Consider the following 16,562-nt stretch of genomic DNA (forward strand, 5'->3'; position numbering starts at 1 on the left):
ATAAAAACTTATTTATTTACATAAGCTATTTTTCATAAGCTTAAAATAAGCTCAAACCAAATGGGACCTTAATGTGTTTCCTCAACTGCAAGAATATTTTTTTTTGACAAAAACAAAATGATATTCATTCATTCAAATCGAGAGATTATGTCATTCAATACCGCTAAAAACGTAAAGGATGAATCTGTGAACAAACTCACAGCATCCAAGTTAATTGCATATAATAGCATAGTGTCTACAAAAATATATGATAAAACTAAAGTGACCGGAATATCTCCGGATCTGTAACGTTGACGCCCAAATCATTGATTGAATAATCGATCTTTCAATACGAATCAAATGAACACCGCAAGAAGATGGGAAATCAAACAACACCGCGCAAGATGACGAACAACAAACCACCACACTTAGATGATGAAATCACAAAGAAAAAACCTAGATCTATGTGAAAGTCACTTATTTAGATTGAAATAGAGAGAAAAGATAAAAATTATATCATATCTGATCATAGCAAGAATATTTGATCATAGCATATCTGTCTTGTGGGACAATACCACAAAACAGAATTCGGATAAAAATTATATAGATTAGTTACACGATTTCCTTTGCAATTTCAAGAAAGTAACAATTGCTCATAATCATAACTGATAGCCATATTTGTCTCGATCCCTCAACCATATACTTACATGACCGTACTATCCAAATCACTATTTTTGCACATAGTACAATACAGATGTTATTTATAAATCGGAATTCTTCTGCATATAGATATAGTTATCATCTAAGTATGATGTAGTTAAAAACCTGTGAACCTTTACAAGACACTCCAGTTTTCACCTTTTCATTTCTGGCATATTTACAAATTCTTTACAGATGAAACAAATAAAACAACAAATACGGATTTAAATAACATAATGTACGAGAATCAATGTTACATATGGATCAAATTTGGTTTTATGGCTTTTGAGCCGTAAACATAATAAAAGACTTCTGAATTTTGCATGAATAATTTGTAAGACCACATGAAGTGCAAAGGTCTTTGATTTCTTCTTCTGTTAAGTAGCCATAGCCTAGAGAAGACCTCTGCAAATAAAAAGATCTTTAAATAATCTTGAATCGGATTCAACGGAAATTTTTTAAATTGAAGAACATATATATCATTTATAGATTTATGAGATGATCAAGTAGTCAATACTCCGTTCATGAGGTGTCATCTTAGTGTTAAGAGCATGACTTTATGACCTCAAGAGACGGAGTTCAACCATCCTCAGACACTAGACACTGTTAATATCAGTTTGATAAGGAAAAAAGTAGTCATCATTACAAATGATAACTCAACAAAAGGCAAGGTCAATAATGAACATCTTCAGAAGGCACAATGTTGACGACTCAGGTTATTATGACAAAAGATGAAAGATCATTATTATAAAGAGTTTACCTCTCTGAACAGGCGTGCAACCCAGGAAGTTGATGAAGTGTAACGAAGAAAAGTGGTTCCAACAAATACCCCACCACTTCTTAGTACACGGGTGATTTCGGCAACCTTTAAGAAGTTGAAATTTGATGTGTCATTATACAAATTACCCTCGTTTAAATAGTGTGAAATAGAAATGTAAATCACAAGGATAAGGTAACCACGTTGACATGAAAATAATTTGAAATTGGCATCGGGGAGTATCGAACCTGAGATCTTGGCTTGGCAGGAGCACCCACCCTCCAAGATCCCAAGCCAAACCCACCAGGCCAACCATGACTTTGTGTAATTTGAAGATAAAGATTGAGTCATAGATTTGTTACATTATTAACTAACTTTATTACGTGCATACGTAACTTTGTGTATAAACGTGCATAGTATAAACACACAAAAAAAACGTCTGTTTGCAAGTATCATGACTGTATTGCACATTATAGGCACGTAAATCAACAAATATAATTGCGGTCCGAACAAGAACTATTTTTACTTATGCACATCTGCCGCAATACAAAATATTACTTGAAAAATACATACAACACACTCATTAGATCACTCTTATAAACTATTATTTGGTGAATGTCATGTGGTCCAAGTAAATAGCCTAGGCCCATTTCTTATTTAACATGATCTATAAAAAAAACACAACATTTGAAAGTATAAGAAAATGTGTCAAACAATAAGTTGCTAGCACTCATTGTATTAGGTTCACACATTCATTCTAGACAATATTATAAAACAAATATATTTAAGTTGAATTCAAATATCTATAGAAGTGGAAATCTTGACTTTGTGAAGCAGAACTTTAGTTATGACAATGAAGTGGTAAACATTTAAAACTGAGCAATCAATTAAAAATCGATTTGCTTTTGTAAAAATCAGCATAAAATATATTTGCTTGAAGCACAAATGATAAAGTCTGCAAAAAGTTCTACACATCAAGACATAGAAATGCAGGACAATGTCATATGATAAGTGGTTAACCAAAATGACCAACACAAACTATCATGCTAATTAATCAGGAAATCAGAGACACACTTGTTTAAAATTTAATAAAGCACATGGTCCTTTAATACAAAGAATTTTCAAGATTTTAATATGCATGCCTACAACAATGATATCGGTTATTCTAAAAAGTGTACCCCCAACCCAAAGATTGTGGTTTTCATCAAACTAAGACATATTACTTACAGCATTGGAGGGAGATGGCCAGCAATGCAAAGCAGCACCAGCATGAACCGCATCAACTGAACCTGATTCAAAGGGAAGCCTAGAAACATCTGCTCTTACAAGGGCAAGATTACTGCAAACAGAGAAATGAATCTGTATTAAGCACAATCAGATATCCTCATGCAAAGGGGAAACATTAAATTCATAATTCGTTGGCCGCAATAAATTCAAAATCAAGTAAAGGAGGAAAACAATACGTGGTTGATAGTGTGTCATCTTTCTTAATGAAATCGTAGCATTGACGGAGCATATTTTCAGAAAAATCTAGAGCAATTACTCCAGAGTAGGTTCCAGATTTGGCAAATTTTCGGGAAAATAGACCACTTCCACAGCTAACATCGACAATCCGACCACCTTTAGCAGGCTCAAAGTACTCTTGAGCCATTCTGAACTGCATTATAAAGAAAATATGAAGTGCTCAGCAATATATATATAATATTTTATTTTTTTTTGAAAAAGTGTTAATAATATATTGAAATGTTATTAATTAAGCTCAAAAGGTACAAAAAGAGAAATATATGGCCACAGCTTCCTTTGTGTGATGTGTGTGAGTCATTAACCAAAATGGTTTTGTTGTGAATCTAGAGAGCAATAAAAGGCAGAGACAAACAAAAAATCTTTTATTGAACGAGTGAATAAAATTGCAAAGAGATCTCTCCTCCAGGATATCCCCTTTCTATAAAGGATTAGTCATTCCACAAACTCTCAAAAGAACAGAATGCCCCCTTCTATTCTTATTTCCCCTACTTATACAAAATATCGACTCTTACTACTCAACTTCCTTGCCATGCTTAAAAAAAATAAAAAATAAACTACTCAACTTCCTTAACTGTTCTCTAATTGTCCCTATATTCTTCTAACCGATTATGTCTACCAAAACACCTTTAAGACAATAACTACAAATATTATTCAAGTATGGGTATATTACAACTACAGTGCTGGTACAAAAAGCATACCTCTTCATCAGGACCAGGAAAGCCACTTTGCCTGAAATTTTGACGCCAACCTCTTTCATATAGGAATGAAACAAGGGGACTCCTGATAAAGGTTTAGATACAGTATTTAAGAGCTTCACCAAGTGGTTGAACCATGCAGAAGAACTAAATTATAACTTGTGTCAAATATGTTTGAACAATAACTCATAAATGTCACCTCAAAAAATAAATGGAAAAATGGATCTTTAAAAGGATATTGTACAATTACTGGTATGTGCCTCATGTGATAGTAACTTCTCATCAAGTATATACAATTAATATGAAAAATATATAGTATCACGAGATCATCATACAGGATGATATAATGCCATGTAACAATCTATTTTGTATTTATACCTAAAAAGTTCTGTCCGATTTGGTTGAACTTCTACATAATCTCTCAACCCAGAAGTCACTGTCAGATCCAGATATCCGTCTTTGCTAGTGTACGATTTTTGACATCTCTTACACTTGAAACCAGATCTGTATATTGCTGGCCTGATGTTGCAAAACCACTAAGTAAATTACAAAGAGACATAATTTTAGAGACAAAAAGAATTGAACACACCTTCGCTCATTTATATAAAGCAAACTTACAAGTTCAGGCCAATGGGACCTTTTCTTATCAATGGTTCGTAACATATCGGGCATGCGAATAAGTCAACTTGTGTTCCCTGATCCTTCTTCGTACTTAAATCCTGAAGGAAAAGTTTGAGTTCAATTGTTAATTAAGGGAACTGATATAAAAGTATATCAGCAAAACAAATAATACTTGTTGAATTTACTGAATTGCCAATATCTTGAATTCTTTCAAATCAAAATATCAATGTACTTAAAGACAATGCGTAGAAAAAGCACCTCATGAATAAACTAACAAATCTTTAGCCCCAAGGGGTTGGTCTAATAGAGCAAGACCGGACTTGCATTCAACATGTTGATTCAAGTCTCCTGCACTAGTTCTCTTAGAGTGGGGTAAATGTAATTTAGTTTGTAAGTAGTTCCTGTCTAAAACATAAGCAAAAACTGATAAAAAAAGGTTGATGTATTTGGTCCGGATTTTGGACTAAATATAAACTCCTTCTTTTCCCACTCTATTGATTTCTCGCGCGTCAGTTCGGATTATATAATCCAAACGGCATAAACACCCTATAAAAACCTCCAAAACACAACATTTCGGATTTTAGAATTTGAATAGGGCGTACGAGAAACAGGTTGGGAAAAGTAATGACGCTAAATATATCAATTTTCTTTGACAAATGTTTGCTTATATTTGAGACCTGAGGGAGTACTTACTAGGGGTGTACATGGGTTGGGTAAACCCAAAAAACCCGTCAAACCCACCCAAAAAAACCCAAAAAAGTGGGTTGGGTTGGGTGATTGAGTGGATATGGTTTTAAAAAATGAAAAACCCATAAAAAATAATGGGTTTTGGGTAAAACCGGACCCATACCCAATAAACCAACTTACTCAATAATTTCCAAATTTTAATTTCATTTTCATAGGGAGGAAGAAGAATAACAAATGTTTTGATCATAAATTTAGTTTAATTTCTAAAATTGACACAACACATCCTCTATATTGAAAATAAAAAAAAATATTAGAGTTACAAATTATGATGTTGCAATTTATAGTTACTTTGATGCTAAAGCAATTTTACGTCATCCAACTTTAATTTATTTCAAGTATTCGATGATCAAATTTTTGAATCAATATTAAAATTTATTATTTTATGATGCTAAAATATAGTGAAAATATGTTACATAATTATTTTAAGAAAATAAAAAGTTGAAAATTTTTTATGAAAAAAATACAAGGACTCGTCATTTAGTCATTTCATATTAACAGAAAAAAATTTGGGTAACCCACTACCCAACCCAAACCAAACCGGAAATTAGTGGGTTTGCCCAAACCCACCCATTAATTTAACGGGTGGATATTTGACCAAACCCAAACCGGAGTACCCTATATGGTTCGGGTCTTGGGTTTGGCCAAACCCAACCCAAATCAACCCACTTACACCCCTAGTACTTACTAAGCTAGAGGTTTTTCCTTAAGTTTTAAGAGAAACGATATTTGTACAAGAGTTGTGTTATTTGAACATCCATATATGTGACAACCAAAATTTTACAAAGAAAATGAGGCAGTGGCACAAAAACCAAAGCAATAGAGAGAGAAAGTAAAAAGATAATGTAAGTATGGGAGAGAAAGTTATCACAAAAGTTATAAAAAATGGTTGTTTAAATATAATTTCTCTTTGTACAACTAAATTTAAACCACTAAGGCAAGAACAATCCAACTTAACACGTTCCTTAATTATGTAACAGTTAACAAAATGGATAAACTAATCTAAAAAACATATAACTACTTAATTACATGACAATAACAATCCAAGTTAACTCGTTCCTTAATTCACAGAGTGTAACATTAAATAGAGAAAATGAAAATGAAAATTATACCAACGGAGAGTCCACAACAACAGCAGAGGTGGCACGGATATTGAACCTTTGGGTTTGAGAGCGGAGAAGGCGAGGGTGAAAGTGGGATTTAGTAAAAAGGTGAGGGCATTTGGGGAATTGTATTTGATTAAGAGGGTGAAGGAAATGAGAAGCAGAAGCGGCCATTGTAGTAGAATGGAGAATCAGGAAAATCTGCTAAAGTTGTGTTAGATATCATCACCGCCAAGCTTCTTTCTTCCCCACTGTGTCTCATTTTCAGCCGCAAGTAATCAAAATAAGTAAACCATCCAAAATCATCAGTAAAAATAATAATGATAATAATTTCTTTTTTTAGGCAAGAAAAATCTATACCTATATACCAAACATAATTTTGTGTTGATTTTTTCAGTTTCAATTTTATCATTTAATTAAAATATTATATTTATAATTTTATCTTTTTAAATCTCATTAAAATAGAAATACCACTCCAATAAAATTTAAATTATTAATTAATATTTTTTTAGGACCTTTTCAGAAAATTTGACTATTGAGTGGCATATAAATGATTGCAATAGTTTAAATAAGATATTTTTTTAGGATGAGAAATTGTATTATCAAATTAGAAGTTGGTTTTGTAACGATTTTGTAACCAAAGAAGAAAAAAAATAGTAGTTGGTTTATTTTCTCAAATTAAACGTCACAAATAAAGAATCATTACAAATTATAGTTTCATAAAAGATGCTCAATTTTTTTTATCTTTGAAGTTGAATATGCTTAAGCTACACAAGTGTGATTGATCATCGTATAAATTTGTCATTCAAGATGTTCTTAGTGTGTAAAGTTTTTATAATTGCATTCAATAATATTGTTTTACTTGTATTTTTGAAATTGTTTTCGGTCTTGTTCCGCACTAGCCAAAGACCATATTCAGGTTCAATCTGAGTTCGATCAGGATTTGAAACTAAGAGAGTCTATATGATGGACACATCATAGTTCTCACTAGATAAAGGTCCAAACCTTTGATCTAGTCCATCCAATTCGAATACAATGATAGAGTTCTCCTCAAATTATTACATGTGTCCTTAGAAATACCTATCCAAGTGAAGGTTTGACAACCAAAAACATACTTATCCCTTATAAATACTAACTCAGAACACTGGGTCAGGTATCTCACTATTACCCTATTATTTGCCGCACTCTCCTTAGGCCCTAACTAACTTTAAAGTATGAGATTGTGCTGGTACACCACCCCCCTTCGATAGAGAAGGACTTACGACAGACCGCGGTGGAAGAACGCTGGTCTCATCCCTCTACACAACAGATCACAACCCACAGGTCAACTACTTAAGTTCAGAAGGATCTATGACTTCACTGGGGAACATACCCTAGAAACAATCTTTTCAAATCTTGAAAGATAGTTAACACTCAATAAATACATGATAGCACTAGCGAATTTTATAACGAAGGAATCGACATAAACATTGATTCATCTTCCTCAGTGCAAGAGCCTACATGAAGAACACTCGGACAAGTCCTCTCGCTAGTGGTCTCTAAAGTTACCACAAGGACGATGCTAACAATTCCTAAGATGAACCCCATTTTGACACGGAATCTGGGACTAATGCCTCAACAGACGATGAATATGCCACCTTCGATACACTCCGTACATAGAAGCAACCACTCACAACACGAAGATCCAGAGGAATCCACATGTGACAACTGATAAGTTCCAAATTACAATTATTTTTTCATAGCACTTAGTGATTTGTTTTGCAAGTAATCTAATACAAAACCCCCCAATTATACGTAAATATAGTTTATATTGCAAAATTATGCTAAGAAGCTATTGCATCAGTTTCTCATACCTTTTTGTAGGTTTTGGATATGACTAGATCAATGCGGAACAAAGAGATGCAATTGCACATGTAACACCCCGTTTTCCCAACATAAAAATTTAATAACATATATCAGAGTATTCAACACATAAATGGAATGCTACACTTCTTAAAATCATAAATGAGATAAATAAAAATTTATCCTTCAACATAATTATTCAAAACTTCGCAGCGGATTTAATTCATCAACATAAATAGTCTTGGCACGAAGGCCTCATCAAAACATATCATAAAATTCAATTAACAACTTAATCATAAAAATTCATAATCAAATACATAAGGAATAGAAAATACTCACAAAAGTTCCCATCCCGTTACGTATCAGAGCAACTAAAGACTCAGTGAGGGATAACCACTCACGACAGCAAATCAAAAGCCACCTATTCTCGATCACCTACAAGTTACTCATACGAAGAGCAACATTTCCAAGCAGAAGGGGTGAGATTTCACAAAACAATAATATTAAGCATATAATTCAACAATTATATTTAACAACATGAAAACATCATAATATCATCATAGATAATAATATATCATATATCACTTCATTAACAACTCATATAAGGAATCACAACTTAACATCTTGACAACTTAACAACTTTGACTCGACAATGCGACTTCAACTTGACTATGCAACTTAAACCTCTTATATGCATGTGGTACCAATCCAGGGCATCAAGCCCTCAACGTATTAAGTATTAATATACTTCCAGGGCATCAAGCCCTCAACTTAGTTGAGCTAAAGCTCCAGGGCATCAAGCCCCCAACGTGGTGAGCGAAGGCTCCAGGGCATCAAGCCCCCAACAATGAATGAGTATGCATGGACTCAACAACTTAACATCTTAAAACATTGACCTCTTATATAAATCCAATAATTTGGAACATCATCTTTCATCTTAGACCGACTCATGCAACTTAGTTAATAAACAAACAACAACATAGGCAGTATATAAAACAGCTCATGATATAACAATATATCAAATGCAAATCAACAACATCTCAACATCATAAATAATTCATGTAATGCATATACATTTATATCACATTATTAACAACATCAAATCATCTTATAACAGCTTCACAGATTAACATTAATATCATATACAACCTCCATTCCTACCCCAAGGATCAACTAATAACATCTCATGCGACAATGATCGCAAAACCCTAAACAAGATGTTATGTAACTGGGCAACTCACGAGGCGAGAGCCTCTACTCGCTATGGCGAGTTCAGGAAAAAGGCATTCGCCTTGGCGAGTAAGCAACTCGCCTTGGCGAACCAGAAACTGGGTGCTCTCGGGAATTTGACATTTTTCACCCAAAAATCCATTTTTAAACTTTCCCAGGTTCAATCTCAATCTAAAAACTTGCCTAATCATTATCATACATGTTCAGGCACTCAGAATCATCTAAAGTTCGACTTAACAAATGAAATCACAAATCAGGTTCCTCACTGGTCACACTCACGATGGCGAGTGAACTACTCGCTATGGCGAGCTGCAAGGTGCAACTCGCGAGGCGGGTAAAACTTGCTCGCGAGGCGAGCGATGAATGTTGGCTCGGGTAGAAGTGCAGTTTTCACGAAAATTCACCTAATCACATGGTTTTAAGCTTAACATTGATTCCTGTAATCATCATATGGATTATCTAAGGTCTGTAAACAGTTTCTACATCAATCCAACAAATCTACATCAATTAATCATCAATTTCTCACTTTAACCCTAATTTCCAACTTCTCTAATTTAATCCTACACTTGTTAAATACACCATCAGAATTATACAGATTAACATAATTGAATGCTAGTCTCACCCTTATCTTAGATAATCAAATGATTCTGAAATTATTTTTTAGACATATTTGAGAAAAGCTGAAGTTCTTTTGTGTTGGTTTATCCAAATAAAAACCATGTATCGAAAATAACTTTTTAGGAGAAGATATACTAAACAACCTCATATCGTAAGCCATTTTAAATTTTTTTCTTCAAATTCTAATCTCTTTAAATATAGTTGTAATAAATTAAATGGATAGAAATAAACAAGCCTTAAACATGCAACTTTTTATTATAAATGAAAAAGACCAATTGTAATAATTGTTTTTGGTACACTTAGGCTAAGAAAATACAAAAATTAAAACAAAAAATAAAATAAAAGAATAAAAATCAACCAAAAGAATAAAAATCATCCAAGAAGGTGCATGATGCACAAAGCATTAGGAGGGTGGTCCCACAACCTTCAAAGTAACCATTATAATCATTTTTGGACAAGACCATTATAATCAGCAGGCCCATATGGTTCAAATAACTCAGCAAAAGGACCACTCTTTCTTCTAGGGTTACATTTCATGTCTTTGCACAATTGGTCATTATACCATATGCCACAAGTAACAATGCATGACTTCCAATTTCTATCATATTGCTTTATAGTATCTTCCCATACTTTGATATCTTTTTCCATGTCTCTAATAGTTGGCAATTCAATGTTTCCATCTAAAAATTGTGCTAGCCATTGGCATCTCATTTCATTAGAATAGATATTTGATAAAGCCTCAGCATATCCTATGATTGCCAGCTGTGGGATTCGAGGATGAATTATTTGCCTGAAGTCGCACGAATATAAGTTATTCAATGAATTTAAAAAGTAATATTTTTTTTTATAATAGTGATCGAGGGAGTATATAAAGAATATAAGATATCATAATTTAAAAGTATTGAATTGTACTTACCTGTAGAGAGGAACTGTTGAGTTAGTTGACCCATTAATATTATTTTGGAATATTGGAGATTTAAATATGTTTCTCAGTTTTTCATCACCTTTAAATCCTGTTGCAAAAATAACTACATCTGTTTCAAGGGGCTTAGCTTCTCCATTAATGATCAAACCTTCATTGTAGAAGCTAAAGCTTTCTGAATTCTTTATCACAATGGATCCTTCATTCACTTTGTCAAAAAATAATTCAGGAAATATCCCAAATGTACATTTGTACATATCATGATGAAAGCTGTGATTTGGTACAAGTCCATACTTCTTCAGTGGTAGTTTCCATTTTAAATATGCTTCAATTAGTTTGCCAATTCCCCATCTCTGAAAATTAAGAGTGCAATTATTATGAGCACATAATTAACAAGTATTGTATGAAACAACATGCAACAATTATTATATTAGATCTTACCAATGGTGAAAGCAAAGTGGCCAGAAGACCAAGAAGAAAATGTTCTCCAGGCTTGTGAACGAAAAGCTCTCCGAAACGATTGAAATAAAGGAATGCAAGACTAATGCCCCAAACGTTGAAATTTGGGATAAACCAATGTACGGTTCTCAGGATCATTGTGCAAGGATGAATGAGACCTGTCGAAATTAATGGATTGAAAATAAAATTATTACGCAATGTTGTTGCAATACCGCTAGGGCAACATCGCAGCCACAATTGTGGACGCGGACTACAATTTAGAACCATAGCATAGAAAATATATAAACATAACTTTTTTTGAGAGGATACATAAACATAACTGGTTATTTATGAAAGAAAAAACTTATAATCTCACCATTTTTATCTGCACATTCAGTAGCGACGTCGAGAGCAGACTTTCCTGAGCCTACTATTGTAACTCTCTTGTTTTTTATCAATTCAGCAGCAGTCTGATTGTCCAATGCAGCATAGTCCATAGAATGCATAACTTTACCTTTAAAAACCTCCGGGCCGTTCGCAGGAGGAAACTTTGGAATGTTTGGAAAACCACTATATTTCCCAATGCAAAGAATTACAAACTCAGCCTTGTGCACCTGGTTTTAGAAATATTCATCCTAGTTTAACATATTGATGTATAGCAATAGCAAACATTTTACGCATGAATGTGTAGGTACGGTATCTGGTACGAGTACCAATACAAGATTCATTAGTACATTAATTTAAAAAGAATTAAAGTCCCTTTGATTCAACGGATGAGAGGGGATCCGAGGAATTTTAATAAAGGGGAGAGAAAGGAACGAAGGGGGAGGTATTTCGATTAAAAATAACCCCCCCCCCCCCCCCCCCCCCAAGAGCTTTTTATAATATATGATACGATAGCCATATAGCTAAATTGTTAATTAAAAACAAAACATTAAAAATTCAAAAACTAGTTTAGATTACATCAATCAAAAAACTCAAATACACAAATTAAATTATATTTATATATGCGAGAAAGCCGCAAATTTTTGTCGCAACAAATAGAGTTCCGACATGTACAATACACGTACCAGTACCGGATATACGTACCAAATGCATAGACTCATGTTTCTAAGATTTTATGCGATGAAAGCATAATCCATCCAAATCTTGCTCATATAAGGCCATATAATTTTTTTTATGACAAAGTGATAGCAAAAATTGAATTAAGGATATATTTACTGACCTAACAAGAGATAAATTTTGAAAATATATAGATAAATCAACGTCATAGAAAATTGTATAAAATTAAAATCAAAATATACATATACCTCAATTGAGAAATCCTTAGTATCTTCCACAGTAATATGCCATGTTCCCTTGGATCCAAAACTAGTGCCATTACCACTCCATAATTCCCATGACTTCATTTCTTCATTAGACTCTCCAACATAATCAATATCAATGACTTTTGAATTGAACCTTATGTAAGGAATGATGGAGAAATGTTTAGCATAGGAGTTAAGATATTCTTGCACTTGATGGTTATTGGGATTATCTTCTTTTACAGAAGAATCCCATGGAAAATCTATAAATTGAAAATCTTGTCTAGGGTTTTGGATTTTTGTGCTTTCAATCGTATGCCTCCATTGTCCACCAACGCCATCATCAGCTTCAAAGACAATTGGATGAAAACCAATTTGTGTAACATATTTGCAGGCAAGTAGGCCACTGATTCCTGCACCAACAATTGCAACTCTTTTTTCCATTTCTTAGTGAATGAGAATATTTTCTGACAACTCTCTACTGTGATCTCGGATAAAAGGCAGACAAATATGTATTGAAACTACCTTGATTTATATGGCTAAAATAACATGATTAATGTGATTCATTTATTAATGAGATATTGTGTTAAGAGTGTAACAAAAAAAAAAGGAATACTCTCCCCAAAAAAAAAAAATACTGTGTAAAGAAATTCTATTAATTTCATAAGAGTAAAAAAAATAATGGAAAATCTGAAGCATTAACTTCGTTTCTAATAATGCAGCTCTGCCTTGGCAGGATAATGTACAATTTTTTTTAACTTTTTTTTTTTTATAAAAGATAATGCTATTATTTATTTATTAATAATGTTCCATAATAATATAATGGAAAATCTGAAAATTAATTTCGGTCATTTATAATTATTACCGCTTGCGTGCCAAAGGTTCCATCCTTCTATTTTCTCTCAATCTTGTATTTTTCTCTTTTTCTTTTAACTTTAATTTTTTTAAGGATTCTTTTAACTTTAATAACAACTTTATTATATATATTTTTTGGATTGAATCGATAGTGGTGCGAAATTTCCACCATTAATTAACGGTGACTAATCTCTGATGGAAAATTTGTGGACACACAAGATGTGTTTTCTACTTCCTATCAATATTTTTTCATACAAAAGGATCACAAAAATAGGCCAAATCGCTTATTACTTAAACCAATTCACCCTTAATCCACTTTCTTATATTTTCTCCTCTCTCGAGAGGAGAGACTATCGTTGTGTTGTTTTTTCTTTTTTAGAAATAATCACCCAGTGTTTTTGAAATCCCTCTTATGATTAAATTGCAACAAGTGGTAAATAATAGAAGTAAAAATTGTACGCGGTCAAGAATAATCCTTACATTCTCGTTACTGTTGTAAATGGTGCAAGTGCTCTAAAACCAGAAACATCTTGGGATGATGATCATAAAGAGTTCTATATGACAAAAAGGCCAAAACCATTATTGCATCCGTTCTAGGGATGTATGAATTCTTTAGAATCTCAAATAATCAAACTGCCAAAGAAATTTGAGATACTCTAGAAATTACCCATGAAAGAACAAAAGAAGTAAAGCGATATAGACTTGCCACCCCTTCTAAAAAATATGAAATATTTAGAATGCTACCGGGAGAATGAATTCTAGATATGCAAAAGAGATTCACTCATTTAACCAATCATCTCACCGCCTTAGAAAAAACTCTTACTAATAATAATTTGAATTTGATGATTACCAGATTATTAACAATAGTGTGAGAGTTAATTTAAAATTAGGTTCTGCAGGAATCGTGGCACGATTGAAGGGTAACATGGCACGATTGGATGTTTCAGTTTTGAGGCAAGTCAGTGAAAAAATTGTGGCACGATGGGATCACAACGTGGCACGATGGTGCGTTGGCAGCGAATAACAGAAACGTATTTTTGGGTGCAGATTTGTTCAAAATTTTAAGCAATACTTTTACTATAAATATAGACCTTGTATCAGAGTAAACTGTGAGATATAGGGTGCTGAAACAAGGGTTTAGAAAGGCAACAACAAAACTAGGGTTTGCATAGAGTTTGTCTCTTTGGAACAAACACTAGGGTTTGAGGGTTGATTCACCTTGGGACTTTTGGTAGAATTAGGGGGGAGACTTATTCTTGTAACCCATTGATATCTCTTTTGTAACGTTACTCATCATATAGTGAAACGGAGGGCTGCTCTCTCCCCCAGACTAGGTCAATTTGGACCGAACTTGGTCAACAAATTCTTTTGTGTTCTCTCTTCCTTTCTCTCTCGATGTTTTCTACTTTTGGCTTGTGTTTATAATTGTTCCATACACTTTGTTTTGGTTGCTTGACTATCTCTTGCTCCTGATAAACCACTTAATTGTGTAATTTATATTAACATTTTAGGTATAATTTATTACATTTAGTATTATTATTATTTAGATACTTAACTATTTTTATTTTATTTTGTAGAATATAAAAAATATATATATTATATAATAGAAGTGAAAAATCATCAAAGACATACTCTTGACTCTCTAGTATTACAATTACAAGAAAAGCTGGATTAATCAATGCTACAGGCCCACCAGTGTTGTACCCAAGAGGTTAGGGGCGGTGATCTCAATTAAAAGGAAAAGATAGACTTATTATCTTCCTCCAAACAAATACAAGTAGCTGCTGCACAATAGAAGAATGAGTTAGGTGAGAACAAAGAAAGAAAGAGAGGTAGCGCAAGAGACAAAACAAAGAGGAGGTTTACAAAAGACTTAGATGTGAAGGAAATTGGAAGAGGCGGTGATACTCCTTAGTGATTAAGGGAAAGTTTACCTTTTTGAAACAAACAATTGGTTGTACTGACACATGATAAAAAGAAGAAAAAAGGTTTTTACGGCAAAGGGAGAACATGTGAAATTGCAACTTGAAGGAAAATTGGGGAAGGCGGTGACAACAAGAGAAAACCTTACTGTGAAGTAATTTTGGGGGGCGGTGAAATTGAGTTCAAGAGGTCTATATAAAGCATTGCAAATCAACAAGGAGGAGACGACACACTACACAGACACTACATGCAACAAAGAGAAGAGCTTTGGGGATAGAAATTGAAGATTCAAGTCTTGGAGCAAGAATTTTCCTTTCTTTTAGGTTATTTCTTGTTCTTAATTTCATGAATTCTATCTCTATTTTAGTGTTGTTTTTGATTATGGATAGCTGAATATTTCTCTAGGGTCTTAGGTGAATCTTGTATGATGAGATACCTTGTCATGTTCTAGTTTATTAATTATAATTTCTATTTCTATTCCAATCAAATTTGTTCTATTGATTTAATCACATGATTAGGAATGATCAAACCTTTGCATGTTAACAATCAGTTAATTGATCAGCGATCGTACTGCAATTAATTGGTGGACCTATAGAACAATTGAGACTAGAATTATTGCATGATCAAACCTTAATTTTAGTCTTCCAATCATTCAACCTTTTCGCGCTTCATGCTTTTCTTGGTTTCAACTCTTTGAATGACCAAACAAAGTGTTAACTTAGGAGAAAGAATATTAATCACGAATGACCAAACGGATTAATAGTTTTAGTAAAGGGATTGGTGATTGAATAAAAATAGGAATTTGATTAGAACTAGACAAAAGGAATCGAAACTTGCAAGTGAAACCGCGACCCTAGACCTCTCTCTATTGATTTACATCTTCGCACTTTTATCCTTCTTCGTCGTTACGTTTTACCTGGTTACCGAAACTATTCTACTCCTTGTTCGTCTAAATAATAAATTAATCTTAATTAGTTTATTACTTGTTAATTAATCCATGTGGATACGATAATCTTTTATACTACTTCTGCGATAGAGTACACTTGCTCTAAGTGTGTTTTTAGCACAACAGCTCCACACATCAAGTTTGTTATTGATGTGTTTTCTCGTTGAATTCACAACAATTGGCGCTCACCGTGGGGCAAAGGTCAAAAGTTAATCAAGTACCATGGGTTCAAAGTGGGATATTGAGAAGTTTACCAGAGATAACAATTTCGGGTTATGGAAGGTAAAGATGGAAGCGGCGTTAATACAGCAAAAGTGTGAGAAAGCTTTGAAGGGTGAATGTTCGTTACCGGTCACTATGTC

General features: G+C 33.3%; 2 protein-coding genes across 2 annotated transcripts; both read right to left on the reverse strand.

The window, feature by feature from the left end:
- Positions 1 to 805: 805 nt before the first annotated feature.
- LOC25488324 (uncharacterized methyltransferase At2g41040, chloroplastic) lies at positions 806 to 6,373 on the reverse strand. The gene is made up of 8 exons (XM_013608394.3): positions 6,132 to 6,373; positions 4,273 to 4,373; positions 4,033 to 4,173; positions 3,658 to 3,739; positions 2,899 to 3,092; positions 2,663 to 2,774; positions 1,439 to 1,543; positions 806 to 1,083 (listed from the first exon to the last, which is right to left on the reverse strand). The coding sequence occupies exons 1-8, from the start codon at positions 6,294 to 6,296 to the stop codon at positions 955 to 957; spliced, it is 1,029 nt and encodes a 342-aa protein (XP_013463848.1). The 5' UTR covers positions 6,297 to 6,373; the 3' UTR covers positions 806 to 954.
- Positions 6,374 to 10,109: 3,736 nt separating this feature from the next.
- On the reverse strand, positions 10,110 to 12,920 carry LOC25488323 (probable flavin-containing monooxygenase 1). Its single transcript, XM_013608393.2, has 5 exons — positions 12,483 to 12,920; positions 11,549 to 11,786; positions 11,176 to 11,351; positions 10,729 to 11,087; positions 10,110 to 10,602 (listed from the first exon to the last, which is right to left on the reverse strand). Exons 1-5 carry the CDS (start codon positions 12,918 to 12,920, stop codon positions 10,257 to 10,259), a joined length of 1,557 nt encoding a protein of 518 aa, XP_013463847.1. The 3' UTR covers positions 10,110 to 10,256.
- Positions 12,921 to 16,562: the final 3,642 nt, after the last annotated feature.

The sequence above is a fragment of the Medicago truncatula genome, chromosome 2 (genome assembly GCF_003473485.1).
Source record: "Medicago truncatula cultivar Jemalong A17 chromosome 2, MtrunA17r5.0-ANR, whole genome shotgun sequence".
NCBI classification, from domain to species: Eukaryota; Viridiplantae; Streptophyta; class Magnoliopsida; order Fabales; family Fabaceae; genus Medicago; species Medicago truncatula.

What these genes read in the sequence shown, in the direction of transcription:
- LOC25488324 (XM_013608394.3), bottom strand. Translation starts at nt 6,296, where the DNA reads ATGGCCGCTTCTGCTTCTCATTTCCTTCACCCTCTTAATCAAATACAA. An exon ending in GATGACACACTATCAACCAC is followed by an intron (nt 2,775 to 2,898) that starts GTATTGTTTTCC and finishes CTCTGTTTGCAG; the next exon opens with TAATCTTGCCCTTGTAAGAG. An exon ending in TTGCACGCCTGTTCAGAGAG is followed by an intron (nt 1,084 to 1,438) that starts GTAAACTCTTTA and finishes TTTTATTTGCAG; the next exon opens with AGGTCTTCTCTAGGCTATGG.
- LOC25488323 (XM_013608393.2), bottom strand. Translation starts at nt 12,920, where the DNA reads ATGGAAAAAAGAGTTGCAATTGTTGGTGCAGGAATCAGTGGCCTACTT. An exon ending in TGAATGTGCAGATAAAAATG is followed by an intron (nt 11,352 to 11,548) that starts GTGAGATTATAA and finishes TAATTTCGACAG; the next exon opens with GTCTCATTCATCCTTGCACA. An exon ending in CCACTTTGCTTTCACCATTG is followed by an intron (nt 11,088 to 11,175) that starts GTAAGATCTAAT and finishes CTTAATTTTCAG; the next exon opens with AGATGGGGAATTGGCAAACT.